Source organism: Citrus clementina, unplaced genomic scaffold, assembly GCF_000493195.1.
Source record: "Citrus clementina cultivar Clemenules unplaced genomic scaffold, Citrus_clementina_v1.0 scaffold_8, whole genome shotgun sequence".
NCBI lineage: Eukaryota > Viridiplantae > Streptophyta > Magnoliopsida > Sapindales > Rutaceae > Citrus > Citrus x clementina.
The window spans coordinates 14,733,678-14,759,032 of NW_006262022.1; the positions used below are offsets into that span (position 1 = coordinate 14,733,678).

Consider the following 25,355-nt stretch of genomic DNA (forward strand, 5'->3'; position numbering starts at 1 on the left):
CAATGGCAGCTCAAAATGATTCTACATTTAGGGAAGGACAATCAACAATTAGGCCACCATTCTTTGATGGTAATGACTACCTCTATTGGAAAACTATGATGATAATTTATTTGCAAGCACTAGATTATGAAATTTGGGAAGTTGTATGTGATGGTCCATCATGCCTATGACTAAAAATAAAGTAGGGGAAGATATTCCAAAACCTTCATGGGAATGGAATGAATTGGAAAAGAGAAAAGCTTCTCTAAATTCCAAAGCTATGAATGTCTTGTTTTGTGCACTTGACAAGAAAGAGTTTCATAGAGTGTCTAATTGTGAAAGTGCTTATGAAATTTGAAATAAACTTGAAGTTGTTATAAAGGCACATATCAAGTGAAAGAGTCTAAAATTAATAGATACACTCGACAATATAAATTGTTCCAAATGGAACAAAATAAAAAGTTGTATCTATGTATACTAGATAGCGAGGAAATTAGAAAATTATAGGTCCACTACTAAAGGGAATTGAGACCTAAGAGAACTGTCATTGAGGAAGCCAAAGATTTAAATACCTTACCTATTGATGATTTGATTAGTTCTCATATCTCATATGAGGAAGACTTGGCAGCAGAAAAAGGCAATAAGGATAAAAATAAAAGTATTGCGTTCAAAGCCTCAAAACATGAGAGTGATGAGGATAACGAGTTGGATGATGAGGAAATGGTTATGCTGGCTAAGAGATTCAGAAAATTCTACAACAAAACTGGTGAGCAGAGAAAGTTCAAAAACTAAGAATCAAAGAGAGAAGAAGGAGCCAGTTATTTACTATGAATGCAAGAAGCTCAGACACATACGATCAGAGTGTCCTCTTCTCAACAAGCTCAAGAAAAAGGCAATGGTAACCACATGGGATGACAACGATGAGGAAACAAGTGATGATGATGAGCAACAAGAAATGACAAATCTAGCTCTCATGGCAATCGGGGAAGAATCATTTGATGAACTTGATGAGGTAAGTGATCTTTCAATATATGATGAATTACATAATGCCTTTAAAGAATTGCATGATGATTGGATAAGAATAGGTAAAAAGAATGCATCCCTTAAAAACAAAATGCTATAAATTTCAAATGAAAATGATGCTTTACAAAAATACAATGATTCATTAAATGAAAAGATTAAAGGACTAGAGTTAGACAATAAAATGTTGCATGATAGAATTGCATCATTTAAAGGTAAACAAAGTATTTCATATGAGCATGAAAATCACATGTTGATGAATTGATGACAGAAAATGAAGTGCTTAAAAAAAAGAGTAATGAGCTCAATGAAACTGTGTTAAATTCACAAGTGGTCAAAAGAACTTAGAAACAATGTTGAGCACTCAAAAATGTGTGTTTGATAAATGAGGACTTGGGTATAAGCCTAACTTGAAACAAAAGTATTATAAGAATTATTTTATTAAAGCTACCTCTACAAGTGATCATAAGATTGCTTGTCATTATTGCAATGGAAATGGTCACATGAGTTATAGATGCCATGTTAAAAGAAATGCATATTATGGAATCAAATGTATTTGGGTTCCAAAAGGAACCAATGCTACCACTCAAGGACCCAAGAAGTTTTGGGTACCTAAAACTTAAAAACATTTTTTGTAGGGATGGATGTTCAAGACACATGACAGTAAATTACTCTTGGTTTTCAAGTTTTACCAAGATCAAGAACGATGGAAATGTTTCCTTTGGAGATAATTCAAAGGGAAAGATCATTGATATTGACAATGTCGGTAATGTATCTTTTACTCTTATTGAAAATGTGTGTTTTTTTTGTTGAAAACTTGAAATGCAATTTGCTTAGCATTAGTCAATTGTGTGATAAAGGTTATAGAGTTATTTTTGATAAATCAAAATGTGTTATTGAGAATTCATGTGATGGCAAGATTTTGTTTGTAGAAAATAAATGTGTTAATGTTTAGTTCAAAAACCATTTCTTGCCAATTTGGAAAACAAATCAAAGTTCTTTAAAAAACAAGAACCATTTCTCTAGTTCAAAAACACTTCAATTACTTCACATGGATTTTTTTGGACCTTCTAAATTTGCTAGTTTAAGTGGCAAATATTATGCATTTATAATTATGGATGATTATTTTAGATACACATGGGTATTGTTCTTAGCTAATAAGGATGATGCCTTTGATGCATTTAGAGTTTTCTATAAAAAGTTCAAAATGAAAAGGGATGTGTTATTTCTTGTATTAGAAGTGATCATGGTGGAGAATTTGAAAATCATGCATTTGAGAATTTTTGTAATGATTTTGTCATTGAGCATCGATTTTCATCACCTAGGACTCCACAACAAAATGGGGTTGTTGAGAGAAAGAATAAGTTTATCCAAAAAATGGCTAGTACCATGTTGAATGAAAATACTTTGTCAAAGTATTTTTAGGCTGAAGTTGTCAACACCGTTTGTTATATTTTAAATTGTGTGTTAATTAGACATCATCTCAATAAAACTCCGTATGAGCTTTGGAAAGATAGAAAACCTAACATGGGTTATTTTAAATTTTTTGGATGCAAATGTTTTATTTTGAACACAAAAGATAATCTTGATAAATTTGATCTAAAATTTAATGTTGGTATCTTTCTTGGTTATTCAAACACAAGCAAAGCTTATAGAGTGTATAATACAAGAATTTTGGTTGTGGAAGAATCTATGCATGTCACATTCGAGGACTTTAACCCCTCCTTAGGAGAAAGTTTTTGTTGTTGATGATAATGCAGATGAAAATCTACAAGAAGATTCATCAAAAGATAACCAAAATGATACACCACCTGGAAATCAAGAGGAGCAACATGAAGAAACAAATGTGGAGCAATATGAAGGTACTTCTCAAACAGTCCCTAAGGAGTGGAGGTATGTTTCTTCTCGCCCTAAGGATTGAATTTTAGGTTATCCTTCAAAAGGAGTAACTACTAGGTCATCATTTAGAAATACTTGTCAAAATGCTTCATTCATATCTCGAATTGAACTAAAATACTTTTCGGATGAAGAAAATGATTAATCTTAGTTTATGGCAATGCAAGAGGAATTAAACTAATTTGTGAGAAACAATGTATGAGAATTAATTCCTAAACCTGAACATCAATCCATTATTGGTACGAAATGGGTATTTGTGAATAAAATGGATGAATTCGGTATGATTGTAAGGAATAAAGCTAGATTAGTGGCTCAAGGTTACAACCAAGAAAAAAGAATTGGTTTTAATGACACTTTTGCACCAGTACCTAGATTAGAATCTATTAGGATGTTATTAGCATTTGCATGTCATATAAATTTTATTTTATACCAAATGGATGTTAAAAGTGCATTTTTAAATGGTTACATTATGGAGGAATTTTATGTGAAACAACCCCCTAGTTTTGAAAATGAGAAATTTCCATATCATGTTTATAAGTTAACAAAAGTATTATATGGTTTAAAACAAGCACTTAAAGCTTGGTATGATAGGCTTAAAAATTTCTTGCCGAATAATGATTTTTCAATGGGAAAGGCTGATATAACTCTCTTCATTAAGCATAAGGATCAAGATATTCTCATTGTCCAAATTTATGTTGATGATATTATTTTTTATTCTACTAATGAGTTTTAATGTAAGGAATTTTCATCTTGTATGAGTAAAGAATTTGAGATGAGTGTTGAGTGTTAGAAAATGTATATTTATAAAGGAGAAAATCGTCATTTTATATTTCAAGTCTTACTAACACCCTTACTTTTATGTATTTAAGCTTTTTGTGATTTAATTACGTATGTTTTATTTTAATTAAGTATTTTATGTATTTTAGGGGCATCATGATCATTTCACAATGAACGAGAAATCAGACAGCAAAACGGACATCACTTTTGAACTCAGGACAGTTGAAAACCTTATGAGGAGCATAAAATGAAAAATGTCATTGTTCACATATACGATACTATTCATATGTACGGTATTGTCTACGTTACTGTTCATGACATTGTTCACATAGACGAATCGATGACGTGGTATTAACCGATGATGTGGCATTGACTGATTAGGTGTCACGATTCCATTGGAGAAAATTCTTATGCACTGTTGATCGGTGATGTGGCAACATGTTAGTGGATTAAAAATTGCGCGTACTGTAGATGCATATACACAGGATTATTTTCAACCAAACCGTGCCACTGTTCAAACTACGTAGTCAAACCGCGTATTGTTGACTGATGACGTGGCGCAATCCTAAGCGTCCAAATTATTTTTAATCCGATGGTCATGATTTACTCAATGTATCTATAAAAAGTGGGCCTCCCCCCCTAATTTGATATCTCTGAACCCATTTTTGGATTCTATTTTCTGTAATTCCTTCTCCATCTTGTATTTTCTACGTATTTTAATAAATTTCTATTTTGCCCCTAGTTCAATTATGAGTAGCTAATTTTCTTTCAAGCTTGGGTTGAAGGTGAAGTCTTAACATGTGTCATAGGCTTTATTTGGTAAATTTATTTTCTCTTCCACTCTAGTTTTTGTGGATGTTTTGACTTCTCGTCGACAAATAATAATAGTCTTGTCTAGATACCGTCCTAGTTTCACAGGCTCCCTAGTACAAGGTTATTATTATTTGGCACGATAAGCCCTTAGTACCATATTGATTAGAGTGTGGTTCATGAGGTGTGGATACCCCCCTCATGATTTAATTGGCATTAATAAGGAATATTTAGCCCATGGTGCATGTTGATACGGATCCAGATACCCAAGTACGTCATTTCAATAGCTTTCTCTTCAATTTATTCTCCCCATTTCAATTCTAATTTTAGGATAATCTAAGTCACTTTCACCATAAATCCAACCACCCTCATACAAAATTAATTCTACATATAATTAAAATCCACCTGCTCGTGGGATCGACACTCGTCACCATTAATCTATTCTACAATAGATTCGTGCACTTGCGAGTTCAATAAAATTTACACAACAAGTTTTTGGCACCGTTGCCGGGGAGGTAAGTTATTTTAATTTGTAGAATTAATTTTTGTAAAAAAATTTCATTTTTTATTTAAAAAAAAGAAAGAAAGAAAAAGAGTGAATTTATATTTTGAGCTAAGAATTTTTTTTCTCTCTTCTTTAAAATTCTGTAATTTAATTTTCAATTTATTTTTCTTTGTAATTTTTGTTTGTCTTATTAATTTATTTTTAGTTAATTTATTTCACGTATTTTTTTTAAGTGTGTTTTTTTATAGAAAGGTTGTAACAGCGTAATAAGGTTAGTACAGTAATTTCTCCTTCTTCTTTATTTTTATTTATTTTGTTCCCATTTATTTTGTGTTCTTTGCATGTATGGTCAAAGGTCATTATTACCTAATTTTGAGCCTATAGACATTGAATTTGAAAAAACATTGCGCAAACACAAACACATTAAAGATAAAAGTGAAATGGATTTGCAACAACAACAAGCACCACCTGAGAGGCCATTTAAGGACTATTTCAGTCCCTTAGCTAATTTGAGTACATCATGCATAAGATACCTAAATGTAGCTGCTAGGAGTTTTGAACTAAAACCTAGTATGCTAAATTGTCTCCCAACATTCTATGGCCTAGAAAATAAGTACCCATATAATCATTTGAATGATTTTCATACTGTTTGTTAAACATTTAAATATGAGAATTTTTCAGATGATGATGGTAAACTTAGACTATCCCATTTTCTTTAAAGGATAGAGCTCGTTCATGGCTCAATACATTGTCAGCCAATAGCATCACATCATGGGAACAAATGGTAACAAAATTTTTGAATAAATATTTCTCAGTGCATAAAACCAATGCTATTCGTAGGGAAATTTCATAGTCTACCCAGAGAGAGGACGAGAAGTTTTTTGAAACATGGGAGCGATTCAATGAGCTACTCTTGAAGTGTCCACATCATGGGTACGAGAAATGACACCAATGCCAATACTTTTTGGAGGGATTATTGCCACATGTGCAAGAATGGCTAATGGCAACAAGTGGAGGAGAGCTAATGTCAAAAAGTGCATCAGAGATTTGGGAATTCTTCCAGTGACAAGCGGATAATTCCCAACAAAGGAGTCGATCGCTCAGGAACACTAAAAGAATTAAGGGAGTAAATAAGGACAAAGAGTTGATTATGCAGTAGGAGCAGTATTCGGACAAAGAGTTGATCGAATTCCCCATGTTATTTACTATGCTAGTATGACATTGAATGATGCACAGTTGAACTATTCAACTACTGAAAAAGAAATGCTAGCAGTAGTGTTTGCATTAGAGAAATTTCGATCTTATCTCATTGGTTGTAAAATAATTGTATTCACGGATCATGTTGCTCTTAAATATCTTCTCACAAAGAAAGATGGAAAAGCTAGACTAATTTGTTGGATGTTACTTTTGTAGGAGTTCGACTTGAAATTTAAAGATAAGAAAGGCACAGAGAATGTTGTGGCTGACCATCTCTCTCGTCTCCATTTTGACACAATTATGGAATCATTACCATTGAATGAGTCATTTCTAGATGAACAATTGATGAGTGTAGAAGTATTATCGTGGTATGGTGATATCGTTAATTATCTTATTACAGGTCAACTTCCAGAGCATTGGACTAAGCAAGACAAGGCCAAATTTTTTGCAGAAATAAAGAATTTCTTTTGGGATGACCCGTATTTGTTCAAGTATTGTGCAGATCAAATTGTTAGACGATGTATCCCAAAAAATGAAATTCAGAATATTCTTTCATTCTGCCATAAATAAGCTTGTGGAGGCCATTTCAGTGCTAAGAAAACAGCTACAAAAGTTTTACAATGTGGTTTCTATTGGCCAACTATTTTTTTTTTTGTTTAATTTCTTTATGAGAGTGTCACTACTACCAGTGAGATTTTGGAGTTTGACATGTTATTCTTGAAAGAAACTGTGACAAAGTCTACTGGACTGATTCATGTGGATGGTTGATGTGGGCGCGATGTTTCTATAGACTAGAGATAATGCTTATACTTTTATTTGATTGCTATTATTAGTCTGATTGAATAAACACAAGTGTTTTAAAAAAAATTAGATTTGAATTTTGTTTTCGCTTTATTTGCTAGGGACTAGCAATAAGCTGGTTGGCGGGTGTGTTGAGTGTTAGAAAATGTATATTTATAAAGGAGAAAATCGTCATTTTACATTTTTAAGTCTTACTAACACCCTTACTTTTATGTATTTAAGCTTCTTGTGATTTAATTATGTGTGTTTTATTTTAATTAAGTATTTTATGTATTTTAGGGGCATCATGGTCATTTCACAATGAATGAAGAAATCAGACAATCGAAAACCTTAGGAGGAGCATAAAAGGGAAAAAATGTCATTTTTTCACATGTACGGTACTATTCACATGTATGGTATTGTCTACGTTACTGTTCACGACACTGTTCACATAGACGGATCGATGACGTGGCATTATTACCTAATCTTGAACCTATAGACCTTGAACTAGCAAAAACAATTCGTACACACAAGCACGTTAAAAATAAATTTGGAATGGATTTACAAGCACCACAGGAGAGGCTATTTAAGGACTATTTTAGTCCTTTAACTAATTTGAGCACATCATGTATAAGATACCCAAATGTAGCTGCTAGGAGTTTTGAACTAAAACCTAGTGTGCTAAGTTGTCTCCCTACATTCTATGGCTTAAAAAATGAGGACCCATATAATCATTTGAATGATTTTCATGCTGTTTGTCAAACATTTAGATATGAGAATTTTTCAGATGATGATGTTAAACTTAGACTATTCCCATTTTTTTTAAAGGATAGAGCTCGTTCATGGCTTAATACATTGCCTGCTAATAGCATTACATCATGGGAACAAATGGTTACAAAATTTTTAAATAAATATTTCCCAGTACATAAAACCAATGCTATTCGCAAGGAAATTTCAGAGTTTGCCCAGAAAGAAGACGAGCAGTTTTTCGAAACATGGGAGCGATTCAATGGGCTACTCTTGCAGTGTCCACATCATGGGTACGAAAAATGGCACCAATGCCAATACTTTTTGGAGGGATTATTGCCGAATGTGCAAGAATGGCTAATGGCAACAAGTGGAGGAGAGCTAATGTCAAAAAGTGCATCAGAAATTTGGGAGTTCTTTCAGCGACAAGCGGATAATTCCCAACAACGAAATCGATCACTCAGGAATACTAGAAGAATTAAAAGAGTAAATGAGGCTCACATTGGCGAGTCAAGTTCAGAAATTAAAGAAGTCAAGGAGATAATTGAAGGTCTCTCTCGACAAATAGCATCGTTAACAACTGCTAAATCAACAGAGCCACAAGACCATGACTCATACTCAGATCAAGCCAATGCCATAGGTGTAATGAGAAAACCATCGAATTACAACCCATATTCCAACACATATAACCTTGGATGGAGAGACCACCCCAATTTTTCATGGTCTCAAGGATTCCAACAGAATGGACCAGCAGCTACAGCTCCATCAATGCAACCAATTCCTCAAATTCCTCAAGCCTCTCAGCCACCATCTAGACCATACAATCATAACCGGAACTACTCTCAACCCAGACCATGGGAGGATGCATTCTAAAATTTCAAGAATGTTACTCACTCTACGATTGAGCAACAGAATCGCACCATTAATGGACTACGAAATGAGTTGAGAGCAGGCTTCAACTCACAAGCCCAATCAGTTTCGAGCCTTGAGAATATGGTGGGATAGCTTGCTTCTTCAGTTCAGACCTTGGCAATAACTGTTGAGAAAGGTAAGTTTCCAAGTCAATCAGTGCCTAATCCTAAAGGAGTGCGTGAAGCAAGTACCAATTCACCACAGCAGCATAGAGAGGTCAAAGCTGTCATGACCTTGCGACAAGGAAAAAAAGTCGACAACAAACTAGAAATGCCGGTGACAAAAGAAAATCAAATTGTACCTGTGAATGTTGAGGACTCACCATCAGAAGAGAAAGAAGAAACCAACCCACGAGAATATGTTCCCAAAGCTCTATTTCCACAGAGGTTAGCTAAAGGAAAAAAAGGGAAAATTCATAGGTGAGATTCTTGAAATCTTCAAACAGGTAAGTATTAACATCCCTTTACTTAATGCTATAAAACAAGTTCCATCTTATGCCAAGTTTCTTAAAGACCTTTGTAGTAAAAAGAGAAACATTCATGTTCAAAAGAAGGCATTTTTAATAGAAAACGTTTGTTCTATACTCCAACATAAAATTCCTCTAAAATGCAAAGACCCAGGCTCCCCCACTATCTCATGTAGCATAGGGAACCACACAATTGAGAATGCTTTGTTGGATTTAGGAGCTAGTGTAAATCTGTGGCCTTACTCAGTATTTTTTAAACTTGAACTTGGTGAATTACACCCAACTCCAGTGGTGTTACAGCTTGCAGATCGGTCCACAAAATACCTCGTGGTATTGTGGAAGACGTACTTATCCAGGTAGACAAGTTTTATTTTCCTGTTGATTTCATTGTAATTGACACTTAACCAATACAAGATTCAAGGAAGCACATCCCCATTATTCTAGGCTGACCTTTCTTGGTAACTACGGATGCTCACATTCAATACAGGACTGGAAATATATAGTTGTCCTTCGGCAACATGACTATGGAGCTAAACATTTTCAACATTGCCAAACAACCTCACAATGTAGATGATGGAATTGTTGATGTGGATTTAATAGAAGCATTAGTTGATAATACTTTTATTTCAAACTTTAGTGATGATCCTTTACAAACATGTTTAACTCACTTTGGTTTGGATTTTGATATTGACAGATCGGTCGATGAGGTCAACGCCCTATTTGACTCAGCACCATCCATGGACACTAATAAATGGAAGTCAAGAGTTGAACAACTAGCACCATCAGAGAAGAAAATCATCCCATCATCAGAATCACCATCGAAACTCGAGCTCAAAACATTACCCAACATATTAGAATATGCGTTTTTGGGAGAAGAAAGCACTCTACCGATAATCATCTCACCATCCCTAAACGACGAACAAAAAGGTAAGTTGTTAGATGTTTTAAAAGAGCACAAAGCAGCATTAGGATGGACCATAGCGGACATAAAAGGTATAAACCCAGTAGACTGCATGCATTACATTCACCTTGATGAAAATGCTAAATCTACTAGGGAAATGCAACGTCGGTTAAATCCTAATATGAAAGAAGTTGTTAGAATTGAAGTCCTTAAGCTATTAGATGCAGGTATCATTTACCCCATTTCTGATAATTCATGGGTCAGTCCTGTACAAGTTGTCCCCAAAAAGTCAGGAGTCATAGTAGTTACGAATACTGATAATGAATTAATACCAACTAGAGTAACTACAGGATGGCGTGTATGCATTGATTATAGAAAGTTGAATTCTGTCACACGTAAAGACAATTTTCCTTTACCATTTATCAATCAAATGCTTGATAGATTAGCAGGCCATGAATTTTATTGCTTTCTAGATGGCTACTCAGGATATAATTAGATTCCCATAGCACCAAAAGATCAAGAGAAAACTACTTTCACTTGCCCTTTTGGCACTTTTGCATATAGGAGAATGTCATTTGGATTATGTAATGCACCTGCTATATTTCAAAGATGCATGTTAAGTATTTTTTCTAATATGGTTGAACGATTCCTCGAAGTCTTTATGGATGACTTTTCTGTCTTTGGTGATTCATTTTATCAATGTTTACATCATCTAACATTAGTTATGCAGAGATGTATCGAGAAAAACTTAGTCTTAAATTGGGAGAAGTGTCATTTTATGGTAAAACAAGGTATTGTTCTCGGTCACATCATTTCGAGCAAAGGTATTGAGGTTGACAAAGCCAGGGTGGATCTCATTTCTAATCTTCCTCCACCCAAAACAGCCAGAGAAGTAAGATCTTTCCTTGGGCATGTTGGTTTCTATAGACGTTTCATTAAATATTTTAGCAAAGTTTCTAGACCCTTATGCAATTTACTTGCTAAGGATGTACTTTTTATCTTTAATGATTCATGTCTTGTGGCGTTTGAAAAATTAAAGCAGTTGTTGACATCATCACCTATCATTCAGCCCTCAAACTGGAGCTTACCATTTGAACTCATGTGTGATGCATCTGATTATGCAGTAGGAGCAGTATTAGGACAAAGAGTTGATCGAATTCCCCATGTTATTTATTTTGCTAGTATGACATTGAATGATGCACAGTTGAACTATTCAACTACTAAAAAAGAAATGCTAACAGTAGTGTTTGCATTGGAAAAATTTCAATCTTATCTCATTGGTTGTAAAATAATTGTGTTCACAGATCATGCTGCTCTTAAATATCTTCTCACGAAGAAAGATGCAAAAGCTAGACTAATTCGTTGGGTGTTACTTTTACAGGAATTTGACTTGGAATTTAAAGATAAGAAAGGCATAGAAAATGTTGTGGCAGACCATCTCTCTCGTCTCCATTTTGACATAATTATGGAAACATTACCATTGAATGAGTCATTTCCAGATGAACAATTGATGAGTGTGGAAGTATTACCGTGGTATGCTGATATCGTGAATTATCTTGTTACAGGTCAACTTCCAAAGCATTGGACCAAGTAAGATAAGGCCAAATTTTTTACAGAAATAAAGAATTTCTTTTAGGATGATTTGTATTTGTTCAAGTATTGTGCAGATCAAATTATTAGACGATGTGTCCCAGAAAGAGAAATTCATAATATTCTTTCATTCTGCCATGAACAAGCTTGTGGAGGCCATTTCAGTGGTAAGAAAACAGCGACTAAAGTTTTACAATGTGGTTTCTATTGGCCAACTATATTTCGAAACGCTTACACTTTCAGTTCTTCATGTGATAGGTGTCAACAAATGTGGAGCATTACACGAAGGAATATGATGCCACTAAATCCAATTTTAGTGGTTAAGATTTTTGACGTATGGGGTATCGACTTCATAGGACCATTCCCCCTTCTTTTGGCCATCAATACATATTGGTTACTGTTGACTACGTATCGAAATGGGTAGAAGCAATTCCATGCAGAACCAATGATCACAATGTGGTGATAGGATTTTTGAAAAGCAACATTGTTTCACGCTTTGGATTCCCTCAAGCAATAATCAGTGATGGTGGTGCCCACTTTTGTAACAAAGCATTCAAAGCTCTTTTGACGAAGTATTCAATCACTCACAAAGTGGCGACCCTATATCATAAGCAAACCAGTGGTCAAGTTGAAATCTCGAATCGAGAAATAAAGCACATATTAGAAAAGACGGTGAGGCCAGACAAAAAAGATTGGTCATTAAGACTTGATGATGCATTATGGGCATATAGAACGACTTTCAAGACCCTAATTGGGATGTCACCCTACAGGCTAGTGTATGGAAAAGCTTGCCACCTACCTGTATAACTCGAGCATCGTGCATATTAGGCCATCAAGAAATTCAACTTTCACATGCGGTAAGCCAGCTCAGAAAGAAGATTACAGCTGGCATAACTTGAAGAAATTCGCAATGACGCATACGAAAATGCAAAGATTTACAAGCAAAAAATGAAAGTCTTTCATGACAAGCAAATTATGAGAAAATCTTTCACTCCAGGTCAGAAAATATTTTTATTCAATTCTCGCTTGCACCTATTCCCAGGTAAGTTACGCTCTCGATGGTCTGGCCCCTTTATTGATCATACTGTTTTTCTACATGGGGCAATTGAAATTAAGGACCCAAAGAACGGTGTTACGTTTAAAGTTAATGGTCAAAGATTAAAGTCATATCTAAAGAACCAACCACATGGAGAAGACACCGAAATAAATTTGAGTGACCCACCAGATTTGAATTGATTTTCTTTTCTTTTTATTATTCTTTTGCTAATTGAAATTATTTTTGCATAAGTGTGTTTGTTTAACCATTAAGTTTTTCTTATCATTGTTAATCATGAGTACCATACTTAAACTGTTCCTCCTGAACATTCTTAAACCACTTCAATGTGTAAAATCTCATCTCAAAAGGCATATTCAATTTTGTAAAACACATCATATTTGGGCTCTGCAACTACCAGAGTTAGTATCCTATGTTGAGGGTTTAGAAAGCCAACTCAGAGACATTGAGAGAAGTGTTTACGACATCCAGTTGGAGCTTGAGGTAAATTCAATAAGAGAACGATTTTAATTTTCTTTGTGTGTTTTAATTTGTTTTTCTGTTTGTGTGCTTTAGTTTGTTACCCCGGTGAAGTGGTGGATAACGGTACTCCGTGGCAATCAAGTCGGTTACTTCAATTTCCCATAATAACTGATATTCTGAGGCGAAGGTATGGACAGAAACGAGATTCTAGCAAAGCTTCACAATTGATTCCCTTCACTTCCTCAAAATGCCCTCCTTAGAATCTATAAAGCTCAGTCCGAACGCATGCGATTGCTCATGAGGAATAACATACATGCTGACATCCGTTGGTTAATCGAAGCTAAAGTACGATTGGCAGGTGAGTTGCCTCCAAAATTCATTGCATACATCCCTGGTTGTGGTAAAGGAAATTATGCAAGAAAACGAAGAGCTCAAAGAATTTATGTTGCTTGTCATAAATGTGCCAGGATGAGTTGCGATAAAAAACCATGTTCTTTAGGAATGATGTCTGATAACAGAGAAGATAAGATTCAATTCATTAGGAATGGCTTGAATAAAGAGTCATTGGATGATATTCTTTTGTCTATTGAAACGCATCCCAGTGGATATGTGCAAGGACCGATTCTCCAGTTATGGCCATTATACCAGAAAGAGCATGCACGATATAGTCTCGAGAATCTGACTATAAACGATCATGTTTGCCAGTTTATAAGAAAACTGGATGGGAAGCCTATCCTCGACCCATAAAGGGCGTTCAAGCCGTTTCTAGACGTAAAACCAGACGAAGATGTGAGTCACAGTCGTAACTACCTGTAAATATCATTTTACTTCACTGTTATTTTATTTCACTGTTGTTTTACCATTTGCATTATTGTCTTTAATAATTTTATTTTATCATTGTTTCTTTTTCTTTTTACTGTTTCTTTTTTTACTCACGAGCCATATATTTTACGCGTTATTTGACACTGACATGCCACCTCATACATAGTTATGATCCACTGTCACCAAGATTCTTAAATAAGACTTTTTGTTAAGCACTCACAAATTATTTTTGAGAAATATTCCAATGGCAACTACTCCCAATAGACAATTCAAGAACATTTGTGTGCTTTCTGGATTTAACTATGGCCAACATAAAGAGTTCGTTGAGGCAGCCGTAGATCTTGGTCGAAGCATAGCAGAGAGAAAATTACACTTAGTGTATGGAGGAGGTAACCGAGGGTTATCAAAATTGGTTTCAGAAGATGCTTTTGTCAGAGGAAGCCAAGTGTTAGGCATCATCCCAAGAGTCCTAAAACCTTTGGGCAGTTTGTCTGACTCACCGACTGGAGAAGAGTTAGTCGTCTCAGGTATGCAAGAAAGAATTACTTAAATGCTTAATCATGCTGATGCTTTTATTTTCCTTCCAGGAGATTTTACACCACTAGAGGCACTTATCACATTAGCATCTTAGGCTCATCTGCACATTCACCAGAAACCCATCGGTTTGTTAAATGTCAATAACTTTTATGATAGCTTTATCGCATTTCTTAACTGTGCAATAAAAAACTATTTCATTCCTTCCCATGCGAAAAAAATTTTTATTTGTGCTCACACTGCTAATGGAGCATCCAAATAATGATGGTAACAGTAGCCAAAGTAAGAAGTACAAATTAGATTTAACTCTCCACTTGTAAATATTTTCTTCTGTGTTGCACCACCCAGGTGATGTCTTCTAAACTCTACTTCTTTCCTTTAAAACATTGAGGACAATGTTTCGTTCTGGTTGGGGGGAGGGAATAGTCGACAATTGTGGAATCTTTGTTAAGTTTTTACTAATTTTTTGTTGTAAAAATTAACTGTTGCTAACTTTTTGTGTTGAAGATGGTTGAATATGGAGTGTAGTGACTCTAGAAACGCATCTTCATGGTTTGAAAAAAAAAATTCAGACATTTTCTTTTTCTTTAGGGAAATTATCATTTGTATACCCTTAGTTTACTCCATTATCAAAAATACTACAATACTTTGAGGGTGTATCAATCGTCCACCCTAAGTTGACAAAATATATTAGCTGACCACCAAACCGTTAGTTGTCGTTTAAGTATGATGACATCAGAAGGATAATTTGTTCTTTTCATATGATACAAGTGATAATTTAAGGGTATACAAGTGATAAAAAGAGAATTTAAGGGTATACAAGTGATAATTTTCAAGGGTAAAATCGTCAATTCACTGTAACTCCGTTAACTTTCAAATGGCAACTAATGGTTTGGTAGTCGGCTGATACATTTTGTCAACTAAGGGTGGACGATTGATATACCCTCAAAGTGTTGTAGTATTTTTTATAACAAAGCAAATATAGGGTATATAAATGATAATTTCTCTTTTCTTTATTATGTTTTGATGTTCATTTTTCTTCTTCTTTTTAATTTCTCCTTTATAAATATACATTTTCAATTTTTTTTGAGTCGAAGATGGCTGAATATGGAGTGTAGTGCCTTTAGTAAGTTAAAAAAAAAAAACCATTTTCGTTTTCTATCATTTTCTAATTAATTTTTCTGCATCATTTTCACATTTTTGCATGCATATTTTCCTTTCATGTTTACAATAGGTTGGGGGGTAGAATGTTGTTTAAAAAAAAAGAAAAAAATTGTGTGATTTGTTTTAACATTGGATGACATGATTAATTTCAAATTTTAGTATTTGTATTATCTATGGTCTTAAGTGGCGTTACGCTATGTTTGCTACTTTACATGTTGATGTTGGAGACAAATATCAGTTGCTTGAAGGAATGAACATGTCATAATAAGTACCAAGTGAGTTTTTGAGCCTATCATTTTTCTTGGAGAGTAACTATTTTGCCCATTCTTTATACAGCTTAGCAGTTTATTATTTTATACATGATCTCTAGATTTCTTTTGAGTTAACCCTTAAAAAAAATTGTTCTACAATTTAAAAAAAAGAGAAAAAAAAAGAAAAAAATGTGTGTTACTACATCTAGATATGGAAGTTTCTTTAGAGCCCTAAAAAATAATGGAAATGCCATCTTTGATTCGTTTGAGCCTTTCTAGCTATCCCTTTTGTGAAATATCTATAGTTAACCATTTTGAGCCTTAAAACAAAAAAAAAACCTTTTCTTTGTCAACTTATCATCTTGACCCACTCCGATTTGGAGTATTATCCGATATCTTATAAGTTCCATCACCTATTTTTGTTTTCGCTTTATTTACTAGGGACTAGCAATAAGCTGGTTGGCGGGTGTGTTGAGTGTTAGAAAATGTATATTTATAAAGGAGAAAATCGTCATTTTACACTTCAAGTTTTACTAACACCCTTACTTTTATGTATTTAAACTTCTTGTCATTTAATTATGTGTGTTGTATTATAATTAAGTATTTTATGTATTTTAGGGGCATCATAGTCATTTCACAATGAACGAGAAATCAGACGGCAAAACGGACATCACTTTTGAACTCAGGACAGTCGAAAACCTTAGGAGGAGCATAAAAAGAAAAATGACATTGTTCACATGTATGGTACTATTCACATGTATGGTACTGTCTACATTACTATTCACGACACTGTTCACATAGACGGATTGATGATGTGGCATTGACCGATGATGTGGCATTGACTGATGAGGTGTCATGATTCTATTAGAGAAAATTCTCATGCACTGTTGATCGGTGATGTGGCAGCATGCTAGTGGACTAAAAATTACGCGTACGATACATGCATTACACAGGATTATTTTCAACCAAACCTTGTCACTGTTCAAGCCGGGTCAAACCGTGTTACTGTTCAAACCGCGTGGTCAAACCGCGTACTGTTGACTGATGACGTGGCACAATCCTGAGCGTCCAAAATGTTTTTGATCCGATGGCCATGATTTACTCAATGTATCTATAAAAAGGGGCTCTCCCCCCCTAATTTGATATCTCTGAATCCATTTTTGGGCTCCATTTTCTGTAATTCTTTCTTCATCTTGTATTTTCTACGTATTTTAATAAATTCTCATTTTGCCCCTAGTTCAATTATGAGTAGCTAATTTTCTTTCAAGCTTGGATTGAAGGTGAAGTCTCAACATGTGTCATGGGCTTTATTTGATAAATTTATTTTCTCTTCCCCTCTAGTTTTTGTGGATGATTCATGTGGATGGTTGATGTGAGTGCGATGTTTCTATAGGCTGGAGATAATGCTTATACTTTTATTTGATTGCTATTATTAGTCTGATTGAATAAACACAAGTGTTTTAAAAAAAATTGGATTTGAATTTTGTTTTCGCTTTATTTGCTAGGGACTAGCAATAAGCTGGTTGGGGCGTATGTTGAGTGTTAGAAAATGTATATTTATAAAGGAGAAAATCGTCATTTTACATTTCAAGTCTTACTAACACCCTTACTTTTATGTATTTAAGCTTCTTGTGATTTAATTACGTGTGTTTTATTTTAATTAAGTATTTTATGTATTTTAGGGGCATCATGGTCATTTCACAATGAATGAGAAATCAAACAGCAAAACGGACATCACTTTTGAACTCAGGACAGTCAAAAACCTTAAGAGGAGCATAAAAGGAAAAATGTCATTGTTCACATGTACGGTACTATTCACATGTACGGTATTGTCTACGTTACTGTTCACGACACTGTTTACATAGATGGATCGATGACGTGGCATTGACCGATGATGTGGCATTGACTGATGAGGTGTCACGATTCTATTGGAGAAAATTCTCATGCATTGTTGATTGGTGACATGGCAGCATATTAGTGAACTAAAAATTGCGCGTACGGTACATGCATATACACAGGATTATTTTCAACCAAACTGTGTCACTGTTCAAACCGCGTACTGTTGACTGATGACGTGGCGCAATCCTAACCGTCCAAACTGTTTTTAATACAATAGCCATGATTTACTCAATGTATCTATAAAAAGGGGCCTCCCCCTCTAATTTGATATCTCTGAATCCATTTTTGGGCTCTATTTTCTGTAATTCCTTCTCGATCTTGTATTTTCTACGTATTTTAATAAATTCCTAGTTTACCCCTAGTTCAATCATGAGTAACTAATTTTCTTTCAAGTTTGGGTTGAAGGTGAAGTCTCAACATGTGTCATGAGCTTTATTTGGTAAATTTATTTTCTCTTCCCCTCTAGTTTTTGTGGATGTTTTGACTTCTCGTCAACAAATAATAATAATCTTGTCTAGATATTGTCTTGATTTCACCGGCTCCCTAGTACAAGGTTATTATTATTTGGCACGATAAGCCCTTAGCACCATATTGATTATAGTGTGGTTCATGATGTGTGGATACCCCCCTCATGATTTAATTGGCATTAATAAGGAATATTTAGCCCATGATGCATGTTGATACGGATCTAGATACCTAAGTACGTCATTTCAATAGATTTCTCTTCAATTTATTCTCGCCATTTCAATTCCAATTTTAGGATAATCTAAGTCATTTTCACCATAAATTCAACCACCCTCATATAAAATTAATTCTACATATAATTAAAATCCACCTCCTCGCGGGATCGACACTCGTCACCATCAATCTATTCTATAATAGATTCGTGCACTTGCGAGTTCAATAAAATTTGCACAACAATAAGCATGATGGGAGAATTGAAATACTTTCTTAGACTTCAAATAAAACAAACTGAAGAAGGAATTTTCATCAATCAAGCCAAATTTTTTAGAGATTTACTCAAGAGATTCGGACTTGAAGATGGAAAGGTAAAGAGTACTCCAATGAGCTCAACTATCAAGCTTGACAAGGATAAAAAAGGTAAAGAAGTTGATATTGAAACATATCGAGATATGATCAGATCTTTGCTTTATTTTACTACTAGTAGACCCGATATTATGTTTAGTGTTTGCTTGTGGGCAAGATTTCAATCATGTCCTAAAGAATCTCATTTGCTTGCGGTAAAAAGGATTTTTAGTTATTTGAGTGGAACTATAGATCTTGGCCTTTGGTATCTGAGAGGAACACATATAAACTTAACATGTTATTCGGATGCCGATTTTTTCGGATATAAGGTTGATAGGAAAAGCACTAGTGGAACATGCAGTTTTTAGGTCACTTTCTAATCTCTTGGTTTAGCAGGAAACAAAATTCGATTACACTATCAACTACCGAGGCTGAGTATATTGCAGCCGAAAGTTGTTGTGCTCAAGCCTTATGGATGAAACAAACTCTTAGAGACTATAGCATTTACCTTGATAAAATACATGTCATGTGTGATAATATTAGTACCATAAACCTGTCAAAGAATCCTATCTAAAACTCAAGAACCAAGAATATCGAGATTAGACATCATTTCTTGAGAGATCATATTCAAAAAGGGGGTATTTCATTGAATTTTGTTTCAACCGAAAAACAACTCATTGATAGTTTCACAAAACCCTTAATGAAGAACAATTTAATAAAATTAGGCATGAGCTTGGAATGATGAATATTGCACAATAGCTTAGCGTATGTGATATCAAATCTATTTTGTTGTTCATGATGTGATTACTTATTTGAATTAATTGTTTGAATCGTGTGAATTCATGAATCATGCATTAAACTGGTCTTTAAGATATTTCGGATCAATGAAATGATCTTGGAATTGATTAATTGTTGGCCAAAAACAAAAATAGATGTGCAAATTCATAAGTTAAATAAAACAGATTGTCGTTTATTCAATAAACGACTAACTATTTTTGGACAGAAACCAAGGAAAATATTCGGGAAGCTAATTTTTGGATGCATTTTGGATGCTAACAGCTCGCCGATATCGTGATAACGGCCCTTCGTTATCGCGTGATAAGTGCACAGTGAACCATCTTCTTTTTCATTTTCTTTTGCCCTTGAACCATTTTCTCTCTTCACCGTGATTGCAACTCTCTCTCTCTCTCAAATTACTCATTTTCTTTGCAATTTCTTTCTAAATTGAAGCCATAGAAACTTTCTCCAACAAGTTTAGAACATTTATATCTAATCAAAATCCATTTTTAAACCCCAAATTAAAAATTCCTAATTTTGAAACCCAAGTGCAAACCGAACCATTTTCTTTCAATTTGACTGCAAATTCCTCAATTTTTGAACAAGTAGAGCCCATAAACACCTTTTCTACCTTCAAATTTTATTTTCCATGGCTAATGAAGGGTCTTCAAGACCTAAGAGATGAGTTAAACAGTGGGCTGGCTGGAGTCCCACTCTTCCCCCTCTAGTAATTGAGTTTGAAAGGGTTTACTTCCCTTTTCCTTCTCTAGCTAGGAGGTTCCAGACTTGCTTTATGACACGAAAGGTAACCGATTCCTTTTTTGTTGATTTAGTTGATTTTGAGGAATTGGTTGTTTGTAGTAGTAATGTAAAGGAGATGTTAGCATCACGGGAGAATGCCTTGAATATAGAAGAGAAAGTGTATCCAAACTTAGTTCGAATTTTCTACTCTAATATGGATCTTTCGGCTACTAGGCTGGATAAACTAATAACTTATGTTGGAGGACTGCATGTTGCATTCACTGTGGAGGATTTGAATTCTATTTTAAGGACTGATCATGTAAGACTAGAACCGTATACCTCTCGTAAAGAACTCCAATTTAACTATTTTTCGCATATAGATGTGGTTAGGAATATTTGTAGACGTCGAGACCTTTCAGACGATGTTTGCTCACTGCCTTTTCGATCTCAGTTGTTTCCCATGCAGATTAGAATTCTTCATAGTATTCTCCAGCATATAGTCATTCCTAGGAAAGGGCATAATGATGAGGTCACTCGATTGGATGTTGGTTTGCTAGATTGCCTTCTTAGAAGGCATCCCGTTAACCTTGGATATGTTATACTTCGTCACATGTTGTTTACCTCTGCAGTGAACAGCAGACTTCTTCCCTATGGTAGCATTATTACTAGGATCTTGAGACATTTTAGGATTCCCATTACTGAGCCAGTGTATGACGAAACTAAGAGGTTGGGCAGAGAGATTATTCTGGAAATTGGTTTTCATAAGCGTAATGGAGAATGGGTGAAGACTGCTTCATCTAAAAATGAGGATACACTTTTAGCTTCTAAGGATAATAGTATGCTTAATGATATTTATTTTGCCGATAAGCTACCCAACTTTCGATTAGGAGCCAGACCTCGAGTTCCTCTTCAAGCGACAGCTACACAAGCTAAGGAGCCAAAGGAGAAGGATGAGCATGATTTGGATACCGATGTGCCTCTAACTTCTGAAGATTCTTCAGCATCTAAGGGCTTGATGCAACAGATTCTTAGCCAGGTTCGCACTCTTTCTCTACAGCCACAGCAGCTTGCGTCTCGCTTGGATTCTTTTTAGCAGTTCATCTTATAGCAACGGTAGGAGATTCGTGATGGTCAGAGATGCATCCTCACTGTCACCGGTTTACCTCCCACTAAGTCTTCTTTGCAGCCACCTCTTTAGTTTTTCTTTCTATGTTTTATGTTTTTCCTTGTTTCTCACATACATTTCTCATCTCATTTTATATTTTGGATGATATTATTATGTCGTATGTACTCTTTTAGCTTTTATGATGGTATTTGGATTGCATTTTCTTCTAATATGCATGTTGATTATTGGGTTGAATATTGTTTTGTGTTGTTGAATTGTTGAAGTTGAGATAATTTGATTTTGTTATTGGATTTGAGTTGATTTGAGATTATATGGAAGTGTTTTTAACTACTTTTGTATTTTAGGATATCCCATTTTTAAAGGGAGATTTAGTTGAAATTTTTGCTCGCAAAAATGGGTAATAACTGAACTTCTATCTTTAGCATTTTCCATTTTTTTTCTTTTTGATGATGAAGGGGGAGATATATATATATATTTGTTCTGATATAATATTGTTGGATACATATACTTTTGGTTCAAAATTGATTGACCATATACTAAGAGGGAGCACATACTCAGGGGAGTAAAATGGCATAATCTTGTAACGTTTGTCATTATAAAAAAGGGAGAGATTGTTAACTTATATGTATCCATAATAATGATCATAATAATGATTTTGTTAATAACAAATACATTTTAATTTGAAAAGTCTGAAAAATTTTGTTAATCGGATCAAAATATTTAAGTCGTATAACATTCAAAGCATAGAATCTGGAAATAAACGGATAATTGTTTACTAGAAAACGCAAATCGATAGCACTCCAGAGAGTAACAATTGGATAACAGTGATCCGATTGCATTCCAGAGAGTAAGTTTCCCGATAACGGCAAACTGTTTATGAATAACGGCAATCCGATTGCATTCCAAAGAGCAAGTTTCCCGATAATGCCAAACCATTTATGAATAACGGTAATCCAATTGCATTCCAAAGAGTAAGTTCCCAGATAACGACAAACCGTTTATTGATAATGGTAAACCAATAATATACCAGAGAGTAATCATCTTGCAAACGGTAAACCATTTATGTCAAACGGATAACCGATACTTTTGGACAGGATTCGAGAGCAATAACGGTAATTCGACTTCTTACAAAGGGTGATCCGACTATTTGAAATTATAACACAATGGTCACTTGCTCCAATCAAAACGGTGATCCAATAGTGACTAACGGCGATCCGATTTGGTACAAAAAGTCAACAACAGCTAGTTTTTAGCTCCAACTATAAAATGACTCAGTCAAATTCAAACAAAAGGTGATCCAAGAGTTATCATTAAGCTTGTTACTGAGTATACAATTATTATTGAGCTTCAAACTTGTTTTTGTTTCATTCATTCACACATTGAGCTATCATTTGTACTCAAACACATTGTGTGAGAAAAATTTTATTTGTAATCTTTATTTATTTTTTAGTGATTGTAAGTGTTGGAAGACACTTGGGTTTAGAGATTGGGGATAATCTTTTGTTGTAAAGATTTATTGATACCTTGGAAGTTAATTGTAAGAGTGGTTGAAGCCTTGGAGGCTCGCTTAGTGAAATCCTCAAGCCTAGTGAGCTTGGAGGTGTGGACGTAGGCACGGTTGGCCGAACCATGTAAAAATCACGTGTTTGTTCTCCCCTCTCTTGGTTTGCCTATTTATTATTTTAGAAGAATTTATGCATGTCACATTTGATGAGTTTACACCTTCCTATAGGAAGAAAGTTGTTGTTAATGATGATGCAGATAAAAAGTTACAAAAAAAAGAGTCTTTAAATGACAAAAAAGATAATGCACTATGTAAGAATCAAGAGGAGCGACAAGAAGAACAAACTAATATAGAGAAAAATGAAGGTAATTCTTATACACGCCCCGAAGTATAACGATATGTTTCTTCTCACCCTAAACACTTAATCTTAGGAGATCCTTAATGACGTGTAAGTACTAGACCATTACTTAGAAATGCAAGTGCAAATACAGTATTTATATCTCCAATTGAACTAAAATCCTTTTTGGATTTGAAAACAATGAATCTTAGATTATGGCAATGCAAGAAGAGTTAAATCAATTTGAGAGAAACAGTGTATGAAAACTTTTTCCTAAACTAGAATATCGATTTGTTATATGTATAAAATGGGTATTTAGGAATAAGATGGATGAATTCAGTGTAATTATAAGGAATAAAGCTAGATTAGTAGCCCAATGATACAACCAAGAAGAAGAAATTGATTTTGATGAAACCTTTACACCTATAGCTAGATTAGAATCCATTAGGATGCTCTTGGCATTTGCAAGTCATAAGGATTTCATTTCGTTTCAAATGGATGTTAAAAGTTCCTTTCGAAATGGTTATATTATGGAGGGAGTTTATGTGAAACAACCCCTTGTTTTGAAAATGAAAAATTTCTAAATCATGTTTAAAAAGTTGTTTAAAACTTTGTATGGATTAAAACATGCACCTAGAGCATGGTAAGATAGAGTTAGCAAACTTTTATTAGATAAAGATTTTTCTATAGGAAAAACAGATACGACTCTTTTTGTTAAGCACAAGGACCAAGATATAGAAAAAGCCATGGCATGCCCTCGAAGAAACTAGTGACGATTCATCCTAGAGGAACTCATGTAGATTTAACATGTTATTTAGATGTTGACTTTGCCGCATACAAAGTTGATCGGAAAAGTACTAGTGGAACTTGCCACTTTCTAAGTCATTCACCTGTCTCTTGGTTTAGTAAGAAACAAAATTCAGTTGCTCCTTCGATAGTTGTTGTACACAAGCCATTTTGATCAAACAAATCCTTAGAAACTTTGGAATTAATCTTGATCATATACTTATCATGTGTGATAATACAAGTCCTATAAATCTGTCAAAGAATCCCATTCAACATTCTAGGACCAAGCATATAGAGATTAGACATTATTTCCTGAGAGATCGTGTTCAAAAAGGGAATGTGGTATTACAATTTGTTTTAACTAAAAAACAACATGGGGATACATTTACAAACCCCCTTAATGAGGATCAATTTATCGAAATTCGACATGAACTTGGGATGATGAAATTTGCTCATTAACATGCCTATATATGATATTGAAGTTATGTGTTTTGCTTTTGTGGTTGTTTTTTTGTTTGTTGATTTTAAAATTTGTATGCTTATACACGCATTCATGAATTATGCATTAAAAATGGCCTTTAAGACATTTTGGGTTCTTGAAATAACCTTGGAATGGAACAATTATTAAGGAAAGATCAAAATAGATGTGTGAAGTTATAGTTAAAATAAACGGATGACTGTTTGAGTGAAGGAAACATTCTATATTATACCGGTTAACTGATTCGCATTAATGGTGAACTGATTACGCATTAAGTGGTTACTGGAAATTATCAATTAACCTTTTACTGAAAACAGTTCGCCGCTATTGTGTGATAATAGAACAGTTCTAAGTTTTCTTCATTTCCAGCAAACCCTTACCGTTTTCTCTTTAGATTGTGGCGGCTATGCTTTCTCTCTCTAAAATCCTCTATTTCCTTGTGTTTCCTTGCCAAATTGAAGCCATACAATCATTTTTAATATCAAAACATCATTTCAAGCCTAAATTTAAAAATTATCAATTTGAAACCCCACTGTCAACCCAACCTCTCTCTCTAAAATTGACCAAATTTTCACCCATTTTTTATCAAATTGAGCAACCACATTGTTTCTTATACCCTTCATTAATGTTCTAATAGGTTCATTTTCTCTCAAAACACCAAATTTGTCAAAAACCACATTTGTGTAACTATAGTTGGGATAGAATCTTCAAGGGCCAGGACAAGAAGAAAAAAAACAGCAAAGAAGAATCTAACACCTCCTAGGGAGGTCCCAAGGTTCGAAAGAACCTGTTTCTCCATTGTCCCCATTATTAG

The 25,355-nt window shown here is 34.4% G+C and overlaps 1 protein-coding gene and 1 non-coding gene across 2 annotated transcripts; one reads left to right on the forward strand and one right to left on the reverse strand.

The window, feature by feature from the left end:
- The first annotated feature begins 661 nt into the window (after positions 1 to 661).
- LOC112096388 lies at positions 662 to 21,403 on the forward strand. The gene is made up of 3 exons (XM_024179819.1): positions 662 to 991; positions 2,729 to 2,861; positions 20,340 to 21,403. The coding sequence occupies exons 1-3, from the start codon at positions 662 to 664 to the stop codon at positions 21,401 to 21,403; spliced, it is 1,527 nt and encodes a 508-aa protein (XP_024035587.1).
- On the reverse strand, positions 7,904 to 8,007 carry LOC112096508. The gene has a single exon (XR_002904411.1). It is a non-coding gene; the product is annotated as a small nucleolar RNA R71 (small nucleolar RNA).
- Positions 21,404 to 25,355: the final 3,952 nt, after the last annotated feature.